This window comes from Oncorhynchus nerka, linkage group LG17 (assembly GCF_034236695.1).
Source record: "Oncorhynchus nerka isolate Pitt River linkage group LG17, Oner_Uvic_2.0, whole genome shotgun sequence".
Taxonomy (NCBI): Eukaryota; Metazoa; Chordata; class Actinopteri; order Salmoniformes; family Salmonidae; genus Oncorhynchus; species Oncorhynchus nerka.
In genome coordinates this window covers 51,878,616-51,900,444 of record NC_088412.1, presented here as the reverse complement: position 1 = coordinate 51,900,444, position 21,829 = coordinate 51,878,616, and the positions used below count along the sequence as shown (strand labels likewise).

At 43.1% G+C, this 21,829-nt stretch overlaps 1 protein-coding gene across 1 annotated transcript in view; it reads left to right on the top strand.

The window, feature by feature from the left end:
* LOC115145420 (rho GTPase-activating protein 39-like) overlaps nt 1–21,829 on the top strand; it is a 210,739-nt gene that overhangs the window by 138,922 nt on the left and 49,988 nt on the right. Inside the window, exons 3-5 of the mRNA XM_065003224.1 lie at nt 13,106–13,481; nt 13,767–14,036; nt 14,409–15,167. Coding sequence (XP_064859296.1) covers nt 13,106–13,481; nt 13,767–14,036; nt 14,409–15,167 — 1,405 coding nt within the window. The remainder of the gene's footprint in view (nt 1–13,105; nt 13,482–13,766; nt 14,037–14,408; nt 15,168–21,829) is intronic.

The following is a 21,829-nucleotide window of genomic DNA, read 5'->3' as shown; positions in this document are numbered from 1 at the left end:
ACTAACCCTAAACACAACCACAACACTAACCCTAAACACAACCACAACACTAACCCTAAACACAACCACAACACAACCACAACACTAACCATAAACACAACCACAACACAACCACAACACTAACCCTAAACACAACCACAACACTAACCCTAAACACAACCACAACACTAACCCTAACCACAACCACAACACTAACCCTTAACACAACCACAACACTAACCCTAAACACAACCACAACACAACCACAACACTAACCCTAAACACAACCACAACACAACCACAACACTAACCCTAAACACAACCACAACACTAACCCTAAACACAACCACAACACGAACCCTAAACACAAACAATGTACCTGACCCTAATCCTAACTCGAACTCGACCTCAGGGAGGAGGCAGACAGGTCGTACACAGAACTATGACCATAACCGGGGCCTTTGGGCATTGGCATGTATACGATGTCTTTTTCACCAGCCACGTATTATCAATATACCACATTAGTTACTTCTTACTAGTAATACATTTATTGTATTAGAAACATTACAAAACAGGCTCATCCATTTTTTTTTTTTTTTGAGTTGGTGGTAGATTTTTTTGAATCTACCTGCCACAGTGGCTGGTGGACCAAGAAGTAAATGTTATGCCCTGACCACCAATACAAATCCTGTAGGTTCTCTGTCGCTCTCTCTTTTCTCTCTCACTTTTTTTTCTCTCTCTATCTTGCTCTTTCTCTCTCTCTCTCCTCCCTCTCTATTGATTGACCCATTTCTCCTCCTCATTCAGATTTCCTCATTCTCTCACTCACCTTCAGTTTTCCTCTCTCCTCCTCTTCCCCCTCTCATTCAATTCATCGTGTTCTCTCTCTAACGAGTCTGTATTTTGCTTATTAGCTGCAATCTGCTGCAGTCTTCTGTGATTGGTGGAAACGCTTGGCCGGGGTCGCAGTGTCCTGTAAATGTGTTCAATGCTCCTGTCCCTACCAGAGCTGGAAAAAGACACTTCTCCACACACACACACACACACACACACACACACACACACACACACACCATTACCAAACATATTCAATAATATTTGATGTCGGTATATCCCCTCTATGTTGGCCTTTGTGGTCCAGTACAAGTTGTCCTCTAGAGGGTTTTTGTGATTTCAGGTCATTAAATAGCGAGACTGGTTTGTCACGGTCACACCGGCCATCCTCCAGATGGATTGTGGGTATTGACCTTGAGGTCCACAGAAAAAGACAAGGATTCCATTTAAGAACCGTGGAGAGAGAGAGGTGAGGAAAAGATTGAGGGAGAATAAGAGGAGTCTGAATTTACTGAAATCCTTGAGCCATCCTATTCCCTACTATGTCACTGTCTGTTGACTAGTGTGTGTGTGTGTGTGTGTGTGTGTGTGTGTGTGTGTGTGTGTGTGTGTGTGTGTGTGTGTGTGTGTACGTGCGTGCGTGCGTGCGCATTCGTACTTGAGTGTGATTGTGTGTTGGTGGTTGGCTGTGTCAGTGTGTGTGTGTGTGTGTGTGTGTGTGTGTGTGTGTGTGTGTGTGTGTGTGTGTGTGTGTTCCAGTGCGTTGCCAGCACCCTAAATATAAAGCACTCTCTTTATTCAACGACACTTTGAAGGGTGTTGGCACTATCCTCCTCCCTCCCCTCTCAGAAATCACCCAATGTCACATGGATGTGTGCATTTGTCTGTCAGATTGTATATGCAAAAACAGGCTGAGTATCATTCACTACCATTAGATGGGGACAGCCTGACAGAGAGGTGTTTTGCTGCGGCGGGGTTTGAGTTGAAGTTCAGTGGAGTGGAGTCGATTAGAACCCTAACTTCCTGAAGGTCATGCATATTGATGAGCACATCCGTAATGCATGGTATATACTAAGCATATATGTGTGTCTGGGAGTGTGTGTGCTTGCATGGGAGGCCATCTGGAGTGAGGAGTGACAGACTGCAGCTGTCACATCAACCTGCCCCGGCCTCACCTGAAAGCACACACACCTGCTGCTATATATAGCATCATTATTGTTATTTTATTTTATTGTGTTGCTTTTTCTTTTTTTTTAAACTTTATTTAGTAAATATTTTCTTTAAGTCTATTTTCTTGAATCTGCATTGTTGTTTAAGGGCTTTTAAGTAAGCATTTCACGGTAACACCTGTTGTATTCGGTTTGGTTGTGTGTACATACAGTATGGGAAAGGAAAGGGGATACCTACTAATGTGTCTTCCACATTAAACCCCTCTGAATCAGAGAGCTGCGTGGGGCAGATCGACATCCACATCACCGGCGCCCGGGGAGCAGATGTTGTTGAGGTTCGACTGCCTTGCTCAAGGGCAGAACGGCAGATTTTTTCCCCACCTTGCCAGGTATTCAAACCAGAGACCTTTTGGTTACTGGCCCAACGCTCTTAACCGCTAGGCTCCCTTACCACCCCTGTGTGTCAGGTATTCAAACCAGAGACCTTTTGGTTACTGGCCCAACGCTCTTAACCGCTAGGCTCCCTTACCACCCCTGTGTGTCAGGTATTCAAACCAGCGACCTTTTGGTTACTGGCCCAACGCTCTTAACCGCTAGGCTCCCTTACCGCCCCTGTGTGTCAGGTATTCAAACCAGCGACCTTTTGGTTACTGGCCCATCGCTCTTAACCGCTAGGCTCCCTTACCGTTCCTGTGTGTCAGGTATTCAAACCAGCAACCTTTTGGTTACTGGCCCAACGCTCTTAACCGCTAGGCTCCCTTACCGCCCCTGTGTGTCAGGTATTCAAACCAGCGACCTTTTGGTTACTGGCCCAACGCTCTAAACCGCTAGGCTCCCTTACCGCCCCTGTGTGTCAGGTATTCAAACCAGCGACCTTTTGGTTACTGGCCCAACGCTCTTAACCGCTAGGCTCCCTTACCGCCCCTGTGTGTCAGGTATTCAAACCAGCGACCTTTTGGTTACTGGCCCAACGCTCTTAACCGCTAGGCTCCCTTACAGCCCCTGTGTGTCAGGTATTCAAACCAGCGACCTTTTGGTTACTGGCCCAACGCTCTTAACCGCTAGGCTCCCTTACCGTTCCTGTGTGTCAGGTATTCAAACCAGCAACCTTTTGGTTACTGGCCCAACGCTCTTAACCGCTAGACTCCCTTCCCTTCCCCTGTGTGTCAGGTATTCAAACCAGTGACCTTTTGCTTACTGGCCCAACGCTCTTAACCGCTAGGCTCCCTTACAGCCCCTGTGTGTCAGGTATTCAAACCAGCGACCTTTTGGTTACTGGCCCAACGCTCTTAACCGCTAGGCTCCCTTACCGCCCCTGTGTGTCAGGTATTCAAACCAGCGACCTTTTGGTTACTGGCCCATCGCTCTTAACCGCTAGGCTCCCTTACCGTCCCTGTGTGTCAGGTATTCAAACCAGCGACCTTTTGGTTACTGGCCCATCGCTCTTAACCGCTAGGCTCCCTTACCGCCCCTGTGTGTCAGGTATTCAAACCAGCAACCTTTTGGTTACTGGCCCAACGCTCTTAACCGCTAGGCTCCCTTACCGTTCCTGTGTGTCAGTTATTCAAACCAGCGACCTTTTGGTTACTGGCCCAACGCTCTTAACCGCTAGGCTCCCTTACCGTCCCTGTGTGTCAGGTATTCAAACCAGCGACCTTTTGGTTACTGGCCCAACGCTCTTAACCGCTAGGCTCCCTTACCGCCCCTGTGTGTCAGGTATTCAAACCAGCGACCTTTTGCTTACTGGCCCAACGCTCTTAACCGCTAGGCTCCCTTACCGTTCCTGTGTGTCAGGTATTCAAACCAGCGACCTTTTGGTTACTGGCCCAACGCTCTTAACCGCTAGGCTCCCTTACCGCCCATGTCAGATGTCCGTCAAACGATGCCTTCAATTCCCCTTTGATTTGACTTCATTATAATAGTTGGTTGGTTGATCACATTGATTGATTGTGTTAATTAAATCATTACAGTGGCTAAAGCCATGCTCGGTCAATACACATGAGAACAACAAACCCAGCCAGGTAACCCTCCACATAGGAGTGGAAGCCACTCACACACACAGTGTCGATACAAAACGCAATGGGCAACCAGTCATTTTTGTGCTAAAGGCCTCCTGGTCCCTCAGCAGGAAGATAAGGGAGAGGGGAGAGAATGTGTAAATTGATTTTGAAGGTCGATTGTCTATGAATTATTTATGACTGGGGAGAGGAGAACAATGTTCACTTTGTAGTGGATTTCTAGAGAGAGAGGGAGGGGGGGGGAGATTTAAAGAGCTGAAGAGGAGGAGACATGGAAAGAGAAGACAGACAAGGTGACTGGGAGTGACAGAGTGTCCAGGAGGGAGATCAGGAGATGATAGAGGAGAGGTGGAGAGTGTGAGCGAGGAAAAGACAGAGAGAGAAGAGAGGTGGTTGTTTCTCATGGCTCCCGAGCAAAGTATGGTCCGGCCCAACACACACAACACTGTCATCTTTAATCCTACCCCCTTTAACGCACACACACACACATGCACACACACACACACACACACACACACACACTCATTGGCCACTCCAGCATTCAGCTGTGGCCTTGGGCATCAGAGCATGGAACTATTGAAGACAAGGGTGGCCAATGCTGCAATCAATTTCACACCCTACTCTCTCTCTCTCTGTCTTTATCCTCGCCTCCATCTCTCTTTCTCTAGCTTTTCTCCTCCACTTCCTCCGTCTCTCTCCTCCTTTCTCCTCATCATTTATATTTCTCTCACAGTTTCTCTCTGCTGTTGACTGTTTACTGAAAAACACTCAAGGTGAAAAATGTATCGATGTGTCCTTGAGGGGCGTCTAAGATTTGAAAACATTGGGAACTTAGTTCAAAGCCAGTAGGGGGGTCTTGGGGGCATTCTCCCCCTGCCAAAAAAAGAAGGAATTTCAACAGCTAAATTCATGAATTTGGTGCACCTTTAGATATACATTGAGAGATTAGGACATTGAGACATTAGATATTTGTCAGGAAACTTGCACCTTCCCACCTGCCACGGCACTGCCAGTACTGAATTATAGTTGCTACTGTTGTTCTCTCTACTCTGGAACACTCTGTACTCTGGAACACTCTGTACTCTGGAACACTCTGTACTCTGGAACACTCTGTACTCTGGAACACTCTCTACTCTGGAACACTCTGTACTCTGGAACACTCTGTACTCTGGAACACTCTGTACTCTGGAACACTCTCTACTCTGGAACACTCTGTACTCTGGAACACTCTCTACTCTGGAACACTCTGTACTCTGGAACACTCTGTACTCTGGAACACTCTCTACTCTGGAACACTCTGTACTCTGGAACACTCTGTACTCTGGAACACTCTCTACTCTGGAACACTCTCTACTCTGGAACACTCTACTCTGGAACACTCTACTCTGGAACACTCTACTCTGGAACACTCTGTACTCTGGAACACTCTCTACTCTGGAACACTCTCTACTCTGGAACACTCTGTACTCTGGAACACTCTGTACTCTGGAACACTCTCTACTCTGGAACACTCTCTACTCTGGAACACTCTGTACTCTGGAACACTCTGTACTCTGGAACACTCTGTACTCTGGAACACTCTCTACTCTGGAACACTCTCTACTCTGGAACACTCTCTACTCTGGAACACTCTGTACTCTGGAACACTCTGTACTCTGGAACACTCTGTACTCTGGAACACATACATCTACAGTGTATTGCCAAAAAACACTCAATAACTTCAAACATATAGACTCTGACCTGTCCAATGACCCAAACACCCCTCTTAACACACACACACCCACACACTGGGCAGTAATTAGAATCCATAGAGCAGATTTAAGTGTTGGTCTATTGCGTGCTCACCCCTCCTGTGCCTCTCTCCATCGCTTTTGTCTGTGTCATTTGTTGCTGTCTTTCTAGTCTGCCCTCTTCTGTTGCTGTATTTTAGTACGCTGTGTTGCTGTCTCTTGTCTACCCTCCTCTCTCGCCCTGCCCTTGTTTTACTAGTAATTTCACAGGCTTTTTCCTCCTCACCTGGAAATTCTTCGTAAACCATGTTTTACTTTTTCACTGTCTGTATTTCACCTCTTATAATTTGTGCAAATAAATAAAACGAATTAGAATCTATAGAGCATCTTAAAGTAATACAGTCTACTGTGTGCTCATTCCACCTCTGTTCTTCTCCATCTACCCTCTTCTGTCACTTTCTCTGGGTCTTGTCTGTTGCCGTCTGTGTCTTGTCTGTTGCTGTCTCAGGTTCTTGTTTGTTAATGTCTCCTTATCTATCCTTTTCTGTTATGGCCTGTTCTATTCTTCTGGTATCTCTCTCCATCATATCCTATTCTTCTGTCTCTGTGTCTTGTCTGGTGTCTCTCTCCATCATATCCTATTCTGCTGTCTCTGTCTCTGTGTCTAGTCTGGTGTCTCTCTCCATCATATCCTATTCTGCTGTCTCTGTCTCTGTGTCTAGTCTGGTGTCTCTCTCCATCATATCCTATTCTGCTGTCTCTGTGTCTAGTCTGGTGTCTCTCTCCATCATATCCTATTCTGCTGTCTCTGTGTCTAGTCTGGTGTCTCTCTCCATCATATCCTATTCTGCTGTCTCTGTGTCTAGTCTGGTGTCTCTCTCCATCATATCCTATTCTGCTGTCTCTGTCTCTGTGTCTAGTCTGGTGTCTCTCTCCATCATATCCTATTCTGCTGTCTCTGTCTCTGTGTCTAGTCTGGTGTCTCTCTCCATCATATCCTATTCTGCTGTCTCTGTCTCTGTGTCTAGTCTGGTGTCTCTCTCCATCATATCCTATTCTTCTGTCTCTGTGTCTAGTCTGGTGTCTCTCTCCATCATATCCTATTCTGCTGTCTCTGTCTCTGTGTCTAGTCTGGTGTCTCTCTCCATCATATCCTATTCTGCTGTCTCTGTCTCTGTGTCTAGTCTGGTGTCTCTCTCCATCATATCCTATTCTGCTGTCTCTGTCTCTGTGTCTAGTCTGGTGTCTCTCTCCATCATATCCTATTCTTCTGTCTCTGTGTCTAGTCTGGTGTCTCTCTCCATCATATCCTATTCTTCTGTCTCTGTGTCTAGTCTGGTGTCTCTCTCCATCATATCCTATTCTGCTGTCTCTGTCTCTGTGTCTAGTCTGGTGTCTCTCTCCATCATATCCTATTCTTCTGTCTCTGTGTCTAGTCTGGTGTCTCTCTCCATCATATCCTATTCTGCTGTCTCTGTCTCTGTGTCTAGTCTGGTGTCTCTCTCCATCATATCCTATTCTGCTGTCTCTGTCTCTGTGTCTAGTCTGGTGTCTCTCTCCATCATATCCTATTCTGCTGTCTCTGTCTCTGTGTCTAGTCTGGTGTCTCTCTCCAAATGCTCCACTGGCCTGCTGTTCTAAATGCTCCACTGGCCTGCTGTTCTAAATGCTCCACTGGCCTGCTGTTCTAAATGCTCCCCTGGCCTGCTGTTCTAAGTGCTCCACTGGCCTGCTGTTCTAAGTGCTCCACTGGCCTGCTGTTCTAAGTGCTCCACTGGCCTGCTGTTCTAAGTGCTCCACTGGCCTGCTGTTCTAAATGCTCCACTGGCCTGCTGTTCTAAATGTTCCACTGGCCTGCTGTTCTAAATGCTCTACTGGCCTGCTGTTCTAAATGCTCCACTGGCCTGCTGTTCTAATGCTCCACTGGCCTGCTGTTCTAAATGCTCCACTGGCCTGCTGTTCTAATGCTCCACTGGCCTGCTGTTCTAATGCTCCACTGGCCTGCTGTTCTAAGTGCTCCACTGGCCTGCTGTTCTAAATGCTCCCCTGGCCTGCTGTTCTAAATGCTCCCCTGGCCTGCTGTTCTAAATGCTCCCCTGGCCTGCTGTTCTAAATTCTCCACTGGCCTGCTGTTCTAAATGCTCCACTGGCCTGCTGTTCTAAATGCTCCACTGGCCTGCTGTTCTCAGTGCTCTACTGGCCTGCTGTTCTAAATGCTCCACTGGCCTGCTGTTCTAAATGCTCCACTGGCCTGCTGTTCTAAATGCTCCCCTGGCCTGCTGTTCTAAATGCTCCCCCGGCCTGCTGTTCTAAATGTTCCACTGGCCTGCTGTTCTAAATGTTCCACTGGCCTGCTGTTCTAAATGCTCCACTGGCCTGCTGTTCTAAATGCTCTACTGGCCTGCTGTTCTAAATGCTCCCCTGGCCTGCTGTTCTAAATTCTCCACTGGCCTGCTGTTCTAAATGCTCCACTGGCCTGCTGTTCTAAATGCTCCACTGGCCTGCTGTTCTAAATGCTCTACTGGCCTGCTGTTCTAAATGCTCTACTGGCCTGCTGTTCTCATCTGTCCTCCTCCTTGGCTCATCTGAATGGTAGCAAGGTAGAGGTGCAACATGCCATTAGTTAGTTGTAAAAGGCACCTCCTGATTTCGTTTTAGGTTTGGTTCATTAATAAATGCTAGCGGCCTGCCTGAATTCAAATGTGTAGTTGGTTTCGGGGTTTGGTTTGATGTGGGTGTCTTGTGTGTTCGCAGGTGGGAAGAGTTAGTCAAATTATTTAGCCAATTAGCTTCAGTCAGCTGGTGTGCGACCTGATTTTAGATAGTCTATCTACGGGGCTAGTTAGGGACCTTCAATAAATTACACAATGTAAATGAGACAATATTTGCACACCTTTTCGTTCAATATTTGTCAATGCATTTCTGCAATTTATATTTGGTTTGAGGTTTTTAAGTCATTGAAATGTTGAGATATTTGAATTTGAACATATGTACATTGTGTAATTTACCGATGGTCCCTAAATAGTGAATAAAAAGAGCAATACAAGTAAAAGCTCAATGAAATAATTTCACAAATTTAACAATGGACCATTTTTTTCAAATAGTTACATATCCTATATGCAGATGTCAGACACGAGCCAAGCATGTTATTAACCTGTAGAATGGAATCGTTTATAAGACCTCTATGATTCATTGCATTTAGTCAGTTCTACCACCTCAACATTGCTCATTTTAAACAGGGTTAAATGTAATGTTGTAGTAAAGTTCAGCTTCAGTCCACTGTGTAACTGTCAGAAGATATGTGCTTCAGTCTGAAAAATGTTCTCTCATCTCTTCGGTCTAGCCAGCCAGTAGCTACCGAAGTGGCTAGCCAGCTACAGAATCAAAACCCATCAAATACACTCGCCGGAAATAAACACTTTTCCTAAAATCATGACTTATATCAACATCCTTAGCTTGCCCATTCACTAAATATACTGTTAACTAACTCTGACGGACACCCAATAGTTTAAGGGTACTGAACGCTAATGCTAGTTTATTAGCATTAGCCAACCCTTATGCTGAGGGAGACTCGCTAATTAGCCAACCCTTATGCTGAGGGAGACTCGCTAATTAGCCAACCCTTATGCTGAGGGAGACTCGCTAATTAGCCAACTCTTATGCTGAGGGAGACTCGCTAATTAGCCAACCCTTATGCTGAGGGAGACTCGCTAATTAGCCAACCCTTATGCTGAGGGAGACTCGCTAATTAGCCGAGGGAGACTCGCTAATTAGCCAACCCTTATGCTGAGGGAGACTCGCTAATTAGCCAACCCTTATGCTGAGGGAGACTCGCTAATTAGCCAACCCTTATGCTGAGGGAGACTCGCTAATTAGCCAACCCTTATGCTGAGGGAGACTCGCTAATTAGCCAACTCTTATGCTGAGGGAGACTCGCTAATTAGCCAACCCTTATGCTGAGGGAGACTCGCTAATTAGCCAACCCTTATGCTGAGGGAGACTCGCTAATTAGCCAACCCTTATGCTGAGGGAGACTCGCTAATTAGCCAACCCTTATGCTGAGGGAGACTCGCTAATTAGCCAACCCTTATGCTGAGGGAGACTCGCTAATTAGCCAACCCTTATGCTGAGGGAGACTCGCTAATTAGCCAACCCTTATGCTGAGGGAGACTCGCTAATTAGCCAACCCTTATGCTGAGGTAGACTCGCTAATTAGCCAACCCTTATGCTGAGGGAGACTCGCTAATTAGCCAACCCTTATGCTGAGGGAGACTCGCTAATTAGCCAACTCTGCTGCTGCTGCACTTTGACTTAATGGCTGTTCTGCCCTCTCCACCTCATTCACTGTTGCCTCAACCAACCCGTTCGCTTGTTTTGCCACTCTTTCGGAAGAAGTTCCGAATGTCCAAATGTTTTGCTGCAGACTCTTGACTGAGTGACGGACGTTTTACTGAGTGACGGACGTTTTGCTGAGTGATGACGTTGGCACCGAACCGCTGGTGCTGTAGGTTTGGGGAGAGAGGTCAAGGGACATGAGTGGTCCACTGCATTGTGAAATCTCAACCAATCCCAGCAGGCACCGCGTCACTCCAGGGGCTTTTTGCAGTGGCTGCTACTGCCTAGCTCAATATATTGTATTTTTTGTTGTATACTGTGTAGCGCAAGTGATGTGTGGTTATGGTAACTCATATTAGACCATCAAAAGGTTCAGTGCTGGGTCAAAAACATCCTTCAGCACTTAAACCTAATTTGCTCCAGGGGTGCCGTACTACCATAGCTGACCCTGTAAAACAACACATTTCACTGCACCTATCTGATGAATGTGACAGTAAAACATTGCATTATTATCATATATCGCATGACAACAACCCGTAACAATACACTTCAACCATACTATTAGAATACGGCCATTAGCTTTCTCACCAGTCCCCTGAGCAGCAGGTCCAGATGTTACAGTCATGTCTCCTGTGTGACTGGCTACAACACCAGTCCCCTGAGCAGCAGGTCCAGATGTGGTAGTCATGTCTCCTGTGTGACTGGCTACAACACCAGTCCCCTGAGCAGCAGGTCCAGATGTGGTAGTCATGTCTCCTGTGTGACTGGCTACAACACCAGTCCCCTGAGCAGCAGGTCCAGATGTTACAGTCATGTCTCCTGTGTGACTGGCTACAACACCAGTCCCCTGAGCAGCAGGTCCAGATGTTACAGTCATGTCTCCTGTGTGACTGGCTACAACACCAGTCCCCTGAGCAGCAGGTCCAGATGTGGTAGTCATGTCTCCTGTGTGACTGGCTACAACACCAGTCCCCTGAGCAGCAGGTCCAGATGTTACAGTCATGTCTCCTGTGTGACTGGCTACAACACCAGTCCCCTGAGCAGCAGGTCCAGATGTGGCAGTCATGTCTCCTGTGTGACTGGCTACAACACCAGTCCCCTGAGCAGCAGGTCCAGATGTGGTAGTCATGTCTCCTGTGTGACTGGCTACAACACCAGTCCCCTGAGCAGCAGGTCCAGATGTTACAGTCATGTCTCCTGTGTGACTGGCTACAACACCAGTCCCCTGAGCAGCAGGTCCAGATGTTACAGTCATGTCTCCTGTGTGACTGGCTACAACACCAGTCCCCTGAGCAGCAGGTCCAGATGTGGTAGTCATGTCTCCTGTGTGACTGGCTACAACACCAGTCCCCTGAGCAGCAGGTCCAGATGTTACAGTCATGTCTCCTGTGTGACTGGCTACAACACCAGTCCCCTGAGCAGCAGGTCCAGATGTGGCAGTCATGTCTCCTGTGTGACTGGCTACAACACCAGTCCCCTGAGCAGCAGGTCCAGATGTTACAGTCATGTCTCCTGTGTGACTGGCTACAACACCAGTCCCCTGAGCAGCAGGTCCAGATGTGGTAGTCATGTCTCCTGTGTGACTGGCTACAACACCAGTCCCCTGAGCAGCAGGTCCAGATGTTACAGTCATGTCTCCTGTGTGACTGGCTACAACACCAGTCCCCTGAGCAGCAGGTCCAGATGTTACAGACATGTCTCCTGTGTGACTGGCTACAACACCAGTCCCCTGAGCAGCAGGTCCAGATGTTACAGTCATGTCTCCTGTGTGACTGGCTACAACACCAGTCCCCTGAGCAGCAGGTCCAGATGTGGCAGTCATGTCTCCTGTGTGACTGGCTACAACACCAGTCCCCTGAGCAGCAGGTCCAGATGTTACAGTCATGTCTCCTGTGTGACTGGCTACAACACCAGTCCCCTGAGCAGCAGGTCCAGATGTGGTAGTCATGTCTCCTGTGTGACTGGCTACAACACCAGTCCCCTGAGCAGCAGGTCCAGATGTTACAGTCATGTCTCCTGTGTGACTGGCTACAACACCAGTCCCCTGAGCAGCAGGTCCAGATGTTACAGTCATGTCTCCTGTGTGACTGGCTACAACACCAGTCCCCTGAGCAGCAGGTCCAGATGTGGCAGTCATGTCTCCTGTGTGACTGGCTACAACACCAGTCCCCTGAGCAGCAGGTCCAGATGTTACAGTCATGTCTCCTGTGTGACTGGCTACAACACCAGTCCCCTGAGCAGCAGGTCCAGATGTTACAGTCATGTCTCCTGTGTGACTGGCTACAACACCAGTCCCCTGAGCAGCAGGTCCAGATGTGGCAGTCATGTCTCCTGTGTGACTGGCTACAACACCAGTCCCCTGAGCAGCAGGTCCAGATGTTACAGTCATGTCTCCTGTGTGACTGGCTACAACACCAGTCCCCTGAGCAGCAGGTCCAGATTTACAGTCATGTCTCCTGTGTGACTGGCTACAACACCAGTCCCCTGAGCAGCAGGTCCAGATGTTACAGTCATGTCTCCTGTGTGACTGGCTACAACACCAGTCCCCTGAGCAGCAGGTCCAGATGTGGCAGTCATGTCTCCTGTGTGACTGGCTACAACACCAGTCCCCTGAGCAGCAGGTCCAGATGTGGCAGTCATGTCTCCTGTGTGACTGGCTACAACACCAGTTCACCTGTACAGAGCAGCAGTGTCACACCCTGGTTCCCGGATCTTTTTGTGCTGGCCTGCCAACTCCCATGGTCATTGTCACGCCACAGGACTTGGGGAAGAGGGCACAAGCAGACCTGCGACCAGGCTAGGGGGTTTCACTCCTGTCTCCTGTCTCTGTTCTGTTCCAATCACTAACTCGTCTATGGGAAAGTTGAAATGCTGAAATGCTGCCTCACTGTGTGGGGTGTCTGCGTCACAACGTTGTCAGGATTTCGTTTGGACACGACACTCAGTCACTTCAGAAACACACCTGCCAGCTCCTTGTCGCTCTGTCCCTGCTGCCAGGTGGAATAATGAACTTAATCTCCCCCTCCCTTCCCTCTCTCAGGACCTCTCCGTTCAGGTGGAACACAGGTACTAAGGAGAGGATGCTGATCAAGGTGACAGACAGAGAACCCAGCTTCCTCTCTCACCAGGGGAATGGTTACTCCCCCTGCGACCCCCCCACCCTCCCCCCAGTCCCTGCACCCGGCACTGGCACAGCCTCCCGTACCCGCCGATCCTCTGGAGGCTCCGCCCCCCCTGATGGTGCCCCTGACGGCTCTCCCATCCTCTATGTTGACCGCCACCAGTCGCCCTTCCTAAAACGGGCGGAGCTAGGGGGCGGAGGAACAGGGACCCACCGGCGCTCGTCGGCTGACTCACAACCCTCTTCCCCCCGCTATGCCTATGAACCCCCCCTCTACGAGGAGCCCCCCGCGGAGGTAGGACGCTCCAGCAACACAGTTACACAAACACATTCGTAAAACACCTTCAAACGCACCTTTCAGCTAGTTTATGTGATTTGACTGTGTTCTACCTGCCTTTTCCCTGCATCCGTATGTGTCTGTCCTGTTTCGTACGGTCTTTTCATTCATTTACAATTTAAATACAATAAGATTTGACTTCACTTGCACTTTTATGTTAATGAACTTTTTAACATAAGTTGAACTTGTCCTTGACTGTAGGACACAAATGTATTGTTATTGTTATTATTATTATTATTATAGTACCAGCCCCCGCCCATCTACGAGGAACCTCCCACAGATGTGATGCGCCACCTGGGCTCTGACTCCTCCTCCTTGCTGTATGGCACAGGAAAGTCCCCCACCCGGGGAAATCCCTCCTCGGGGACGCCCCTCTACCTCTCGCCCAAACAGAGCCACTCCCCCTATGGTCAGCTGGTGCTGACCAGACAGAAGTGCCCAGAGAAGACACAGAGTCTGGAGTACAGCCCTGCTGGGAAGGAGTATGTCAAACAGCTGGTGTATGTGGAACAGGTAGGTAGTCCGAAGGTTAGAGAGATGGACAAGCAACTGGAGTGTTGCTGGTTCAAATCCCATGTCTGACAGGGAAAAGTGTGGTTGAGAGTGTGATGGTAACTGGAGAGTTGCTGGTTCAAATCCCATGTCTGACAGGGAAAAGTGTGGTTGAGAGTGTGATGGTAACTGGAGAGTTGCTGGTTCAAATCCCATGTCTGACAGGGAAAAGTGTGGTTGGGAGTGTGATGGTAACTGGAGAGTTGCTGGTTCAAATCCCATGTCTGACAGGGAAAAGTGTGGTTGGGAGTGTGATGGTAACTGGATAGTTGCTGGCATCAGCGTTTGTGTACATTGGACAATAAAGTCATCTTCTTCTTCCTCCGCCTACAGTCCTCCTCCAGCCCACGTTTTAAGACGTCCGACCGCCTCCTTCGCTACGGGACCTCCACGGCCACCCCTTCCTCCACGGGGGGTTATGGGGGCTCCTACGGGGGATCCTACACCCTCCAACACAGCCAGAGTCTGATCCGGGACCCCCGGCTGCTGCTGGACTATGGGGGTGGGGAGGGGGGCGAAGGCGGGGGCCAGAGGCTGCTCTACGAGGACTCCATGTCCTGGAGCTCCAGTCAGCACCACTCCCTCTCCCTCTCCGGGTCTACAGGAGGAGGGGGCTTCTCGCCCGGTGGCAACCGCAAACGCAAGACCCGGAAGCCCTCCCTGCCTCAGGAGCTGGGGAGTTGTGGAGGGGGTGGTGGGGTGGAGCGGGAGGAAGGGCCAATGTCGGGGACGCTGTCGGAGGCGGTGATGAACCAGGCCAGGCTGGCGTGGGAGGCCCAGCAGGTGATGAAGCAGAGGAGCAGTTGGGACTCAGCCCCGGGAGGAGGGGGATCGGCTGGTGGCTGTGCCCAGGGAGGTGTGTCTAAAGACGGTTACGAGAGCGACGGTGCGGTGCCCCTCCCCCTGCCAGGCCCGGTGGTGAGGGCGTTTAGTGAGGACGAGGCGTTGGCACAGAGCGACGGGCACCACGGGCATTACCACTGGAAACGCAGCACCTTCGACAGACTGGGCTTCCCTCGGGCACTACTGGAGAAGAGCCTGTCTGTACAGACCAACCTGGCCTCGCCTGAGCCCTTCTTACACCCCTCACAGGTATACGCAGTACACACACACACAGTCTGTCACTGCACTGCCGACTCTAGCATTTATATTCTATGTCGCCGTAGGTTTGTGTATGTGTGGGGCCTCACTGCTCTAGCTCATCTTCTCTGTAACAGAGACCTGGCTGCCGTAGGTCCATGAATGTTTCATCATGTGCAGAATCAGACAATTATTTGAAGAGCCAGAGCTCAGATGGATTTATGTAATATCAATACTGCTGCTACTACCACATACCTACCAGGCAAACACACACACACACACAGACACACACACACAGCCCAACACATGCACATAAATACATTGACACACCAGGCCATAAACAAAGACACACAGACCCATGCCACATTCTCCAACACCTTTTCGTTGTGCTGCTGAGACAGAGCGACAGCAGGTCTGCTTTAAGGTGTCAAGAGAGATCGGAGCCATGCTAGAGAGGGATGGGAGGCTGTGGGGAACTAGAAGCCAGGATTTATTCTGCTTCACATATGCAGCCCTCCCTCCCTCTCTCATCCCTCCAATTATCCTTTCTTTCTCTCTCTCTCTCTCTCTCTCTCTCTCTCTCTCTCTCTCTCTCTCTATCATCACACACCCTTGTTGTAACAAACACACACACTCACTTTTTTTGCCTTATGACAATAACTTATTTGCATCTTGGTGCAAACTGCCCTCACATAAGAGAAATCTGCCACTCTCATAACCATCGGAGAAAGGGAGAGGGAGAGTAGAGAGGGGTGAGAGTAGAGAGGGGAATAGGCAGTTGGAGAGAGGGAGAGACGCAGGGGGTAGTGGAAGAAAGCAGGCCTGAAAGTGCTTACAAAGAAAGAAATTGCGCTGAACACAGGATAGCAGCACTCAAACTCAGAACAGGGAGAAAGAAAGAAAAACGTTAAAAGGGCGAGAGCGATGACTGGAGAGAGAGAGAGATGAATATATATATATATATATATATAGAGAGAGAGATGAATATATATATATAGAGAGAGAGAGATGAATATATATATATATAGAGAGAGAGAGAGATGAATATATATATATATAGAGAGAGAGATGAATATATATATATATAGAGAGAGATGAATATATATATATAGAGAGAGAGAGATAACTGGAGAGAGATGAATATATATATAGAGAGAGAGATGAATATATATATAGAGAGAGAGAGAGATGAATATATATATATATATATAGAGAGAGAGAGGTGAATATATATAGAGAGAGAGATGAATATATATATATATAGAGAGAGAGATGAATATATATATATAGAGAGAGAGATGAATATATATATATAGAGAGAGAGAGATGAATATATATATATATAGAGAGAGATAGAGAGATGAATATATATATATAGAGAGAGATGAATATATATATATATAGAGAGAGAGATGAATATATATATATAGAGAGAGAGAGATGAATATATATATATATAGAGAGAGAGATGAATATATATATATAGAGAGAGAGATGAATATATATATATAGAGAGAGATGAATATATATATATATATAGAGAGAGAGATGAATATATATATATATAGAGAGAGATGAATATATATATATAGAGAGAGAGAGATGAATATATATATATATAGAGAGAGAGTGAGATGAATATATATATATATAGAGAGAGATGAATATATATATATATAGAGAGAGAGTGAGATGAATATATATATATATATATAGAGAGAGATGAATATATATATATATAGAGAGAGAGATGAATATATATATATATATATAGAGAGAGATAGAGAGATGAATATATATATATATATATAGAGAGAGATGAATATATATATATATAGAGAGAGAGATGAATATATATATATAGAGAGAGATGAATATATATATATATATAGAGAGAGATGAATATATATATATAGATAGAGAGAGAGATGAATATATATATATATAGAGAGAGAGATGAATATATATATATATAGAGAGAGATGAATATATATATATAGAGAGAGATGAATATATATATATAGAGAGAGATGAATATATATATATAGAGAGAGATGAATATATATATATATATAGAGAGAGAGATGAATATATATATATAGAGAGAGAGATGAATATATATATATAGAGAGAGATGAATATATATATATAGAGAGAGATGAATATATATATATATATAGAGAGAGAGATGAATATATATATATAGAGAGAGATGAATATATATATATAGAGAGAGATGAATATATATATATAGAGAGAGATGAATATATATATATATATAGAGAGAGAGATGAATATATATATATATAGAGAGAGAGATGAATATATATATATATAGAGAGAGAGATGAATATATATATATATAGAGAGAGAGATGAATATATATATATATAGAGAGATGAATATATATATATATATAGAGAGAGATGAATATATATAGAGAGAGAGATGAATATATATATATATAGAGAGAGAGATGAATATATATATATATATGGAGAGATGAATATATATATATAGAGAGAGATAGAGAGATGAATATATATATATATAGAGAGAGAGATGAATATATATATATAGAGAGAGAGAGATGAATATATATATATATAGAGAGAGAGAGATGAATATATATATATATATGGAGAGATGAATATATATATATATAGAGAGAGAGATGAATATATATATATATATATATAGAGAGAGAGATGAATATATATATATAGAGAGATGAATATATATATATAGAGAGATGAATATATATATATATATGGAGAGATGAATATATATATATAGAGAGAGATGAATATATATATATATAGAGAGAGATGAATATATATATATAGAGAGAGATGAATATATATATATATAGAGAGAGAGAGAGATGAATATATATATATAGAGAGAGAGATGAATATATATATATAGAGAGAGAGATGAATATATATATATATAGAGAGAGAGATGAATATATATATATATAGAGAGAGAGATGAATATATATATATATATATAGAGAGAGAGATGAATATATATATATAGAGAGAGAGATGAATATATATATATATAGAGAGAGAGATGAATATATATATATATATAGAGAGAGAGATGAATATATATATATATAGAGAGAGATGAATATATATATATATAGAGAGAGAGAGAGATGAATACATATATATAGAGAGAGAGAGATGAATATATATATATATAGAGAGAGATGAATATATATATATATAGAGAGAGAGAGAGATGAATATATATAGAGAGAGAGAGAGATGAATATATATATATAGAGAGAGAGATGAATATATATATATATAGAGAGAGAGATGAATATATATATATATAGAGAGAGATGAATATATATATATATAGAGAGAGAGAGAGATGAATATATATATATATAGAGAGAGAGATGAATATATATATATAGAGAGAGAGATGAATATATATATATATAGAGAGAGATGAATATATATATATATAGAGAGAGATGAATATATATATATATAGAGAGAGATGAATATATATATATATAGAGAGAGAGAGAGATGAATATATATATATATAGAGAGAGAGATGAATATATATATATAGAGAGAGAGAGAGATGAATATATATATAGAGAGAGATAGAGATGTATATATATATATATAGAGAGAGAGAGAGATGAATATATATATAGAGAGAGAGATGAATATATATATATATATAGAGAGAGATGAATATATATATATAGAGAGAGATTAATATATATATGTATAGAGAGAGAGATGAATATATATATATAGAGAGAGAGATGAATATATATATATATATAGAGAGAGAGATTAATATATATATATATAGAGAGAGAGAGATGATATATATATATATATATATATAGAGAGAGATGAATATATATATATAGAGAGAGAGAGATGAATATATATATATATAGAGAGAGAGAGATGAATATATATATATATATATAGAGAGAGAGATGAATATATATATATAGAGAGAGAGATGAATATATATATATATATAGAGAGAGATGAATATATATATATATATAGAGAGAGATTAATATATATATGTATAGAGAGAGAGATGAATATATATATATAGAGAGAGAGAGATGAATATATATATATATATATAGAGAGAGATGAATATATATATATATATATAGAGAGAGATGAATATATATATATAGAGAGAGAGAGATGAATATATATATATATATAGAGAGAGATGAATATATATATAGAGAGAGAGAGATGAATATATATATATATAGAGAGAGATGAATATATATATATATATATAGAGAGAGAGATGAATATATATATATAGAGAGAGATGAATATATATATATATAGAGAGAGATGAATATATATATATATATATATAGAGAGATGAATATATATATATATATATATAGAGAGAGATGAATATATATATATATATAGAGAGAGAGATGAATATATATATATAGAGAGATAGAGAGATGAATATATATATATATAGAGAGAGAGAGAGAGATTAATATATATATAGAGAGAGATGAATATATATATATATAGAGAGAGAGAGAGATGAATATATATATATAGAGAGAGAGAGATGAATATATATATATAGAGAGAGAGATGGATATATCAAATCAAATCAAATTTATTTATATAGCCCTTCGTACATCAGCTGATATCTCAAAGTGCTGTACAGAAACCCAGCCTAAAACCCCAAACAGCAAACAATGCAGGTGTAAAAGCACGGTGGCTAGGAAAAACTCCCTAGAAAGGCCAAAACCTAGGAAGAAACCTAGAGAGGAACCAGGCTATGTGGGGTGGCCAGTCCTCTTCTGGCTGTGCCGGGTAGAGATTATAACAGAACATGACCAAGATGTTCAAATGTTCATAAATGACCAGCATGGTCGAATAATAATAAGGCAGAACAGTTGAAACTGGAGCAGCAGCACAGTCAGGTGGACTGGGGACAGCAAGGAGTCATCATGTCAGGTAGTCCTGGGGCACGGCCCGAGAGAGAGAAAGAAAGAGAGAATTAGAGAGAGCATATGTGGGGTGGCCAGTCCTCTTCTGGCTGTGCCGGGTGGAGATTATAACAGAACGTGGCCAAGATGTTCAAATGTTCATAAATGACCAGCATGGTTGAATAATAGTAAGGCAGAACAGTTGAAACTGGAGCAGCAGCATGGCCAGGTGGACTGGGGACAGCAAGGAGTCATCATGTCAGGTAATCCTGGGACATGGTCCTAGGGCCCAGGCCAGTTGAAACTGGAGCAGCAGCATGGCCAGGTGGACTGGGGACAGCAAGGAGTCATCATGTCAGGTAGTCCTGGGGCATGGTCCTAGGGCTCAGGTCCTCCGAGAGAGAGAAAGAAAGAGAGAAGGAGAGAATTAGAGAACGCACACTTAGATTCACACAGGACACCGAATAGGACAGGAGAAGTACTCCAGATATAACAAACTGACCCTAGCCCCCCGACACATAAACTAATGCAGCATAAATACTGGAGGCTGAGACAGGAGGGGTCAGGAGACACTGATATATATATATAGAGAGAGATGAATATATATATATAGAGAGAGATGAATATATATATATATAGAGAGAGATGAATATATATATATAGAGAGAGAGAGAGATGAATATATATATAGAGAGAGATGAATATATATATATATATATAGAGAGAGAGAGATTAATATATATATATAGAGAGAGAGAGAGATGAATATATATATATAGAGAGAGAGATGAATATATATATATATAGAGAGAGAGATGAATATATATATATAGAGAGAGAGAGATGAATATATATATAGAGAGAGAGATGAATATATATATATATAGAGAGAGAGAGATGAATATATATATATATAGAGAGAGAGAGATGAATATATATATATATAGAGAGAGAGAGATGAATATATATATATATATATATATATATAGAGAGAGAGAGAGAGATGAATATATATATATATAGAGAGAGAGAGAGAGATGAATATATATATATAGAGAGAGAGATGAATATATATATATAGAGAGAGAGATGAATATATATATATAGAGAGAGAGAGAGATGAATATATATATATATATAGAGAGAGAGAGAGATGAATATATATATATATAGAGAGAGATGAATATATATATATAGAGAGATGAATATATATATATATATAGAGAGAGAGAGAGATGAATATATATATATAGAGAGAGAGATGAATATATATATAGAGAGAGAGAGATGAATATATATATATATATATAGAGAGAGATGAATATATATATATATATATAGAGAGAGAGATGAATATATATATATATAGAGAGAGAGATGAATATATATATATATAGAGAGAGATGAATATATATATAGAGAGAGAGAGATGAATATATATATATATAGAGAGAGATGAATATATATATAGAGAGAGAGAGATGAATATATATATATAGAGAGATAGAGAGATGAATATATATATAGAGAGAGAGATAGAAAATATATATATATAGAGAGAGATGAATATATATATATATATATATATAGAGAGAGATGAATATATATATATATAGAGAGAGAGATATATATATATATAGAGAGAGATGAATATATATATATAGAGAGAGAGATGAATATATATATATAGAGAGAG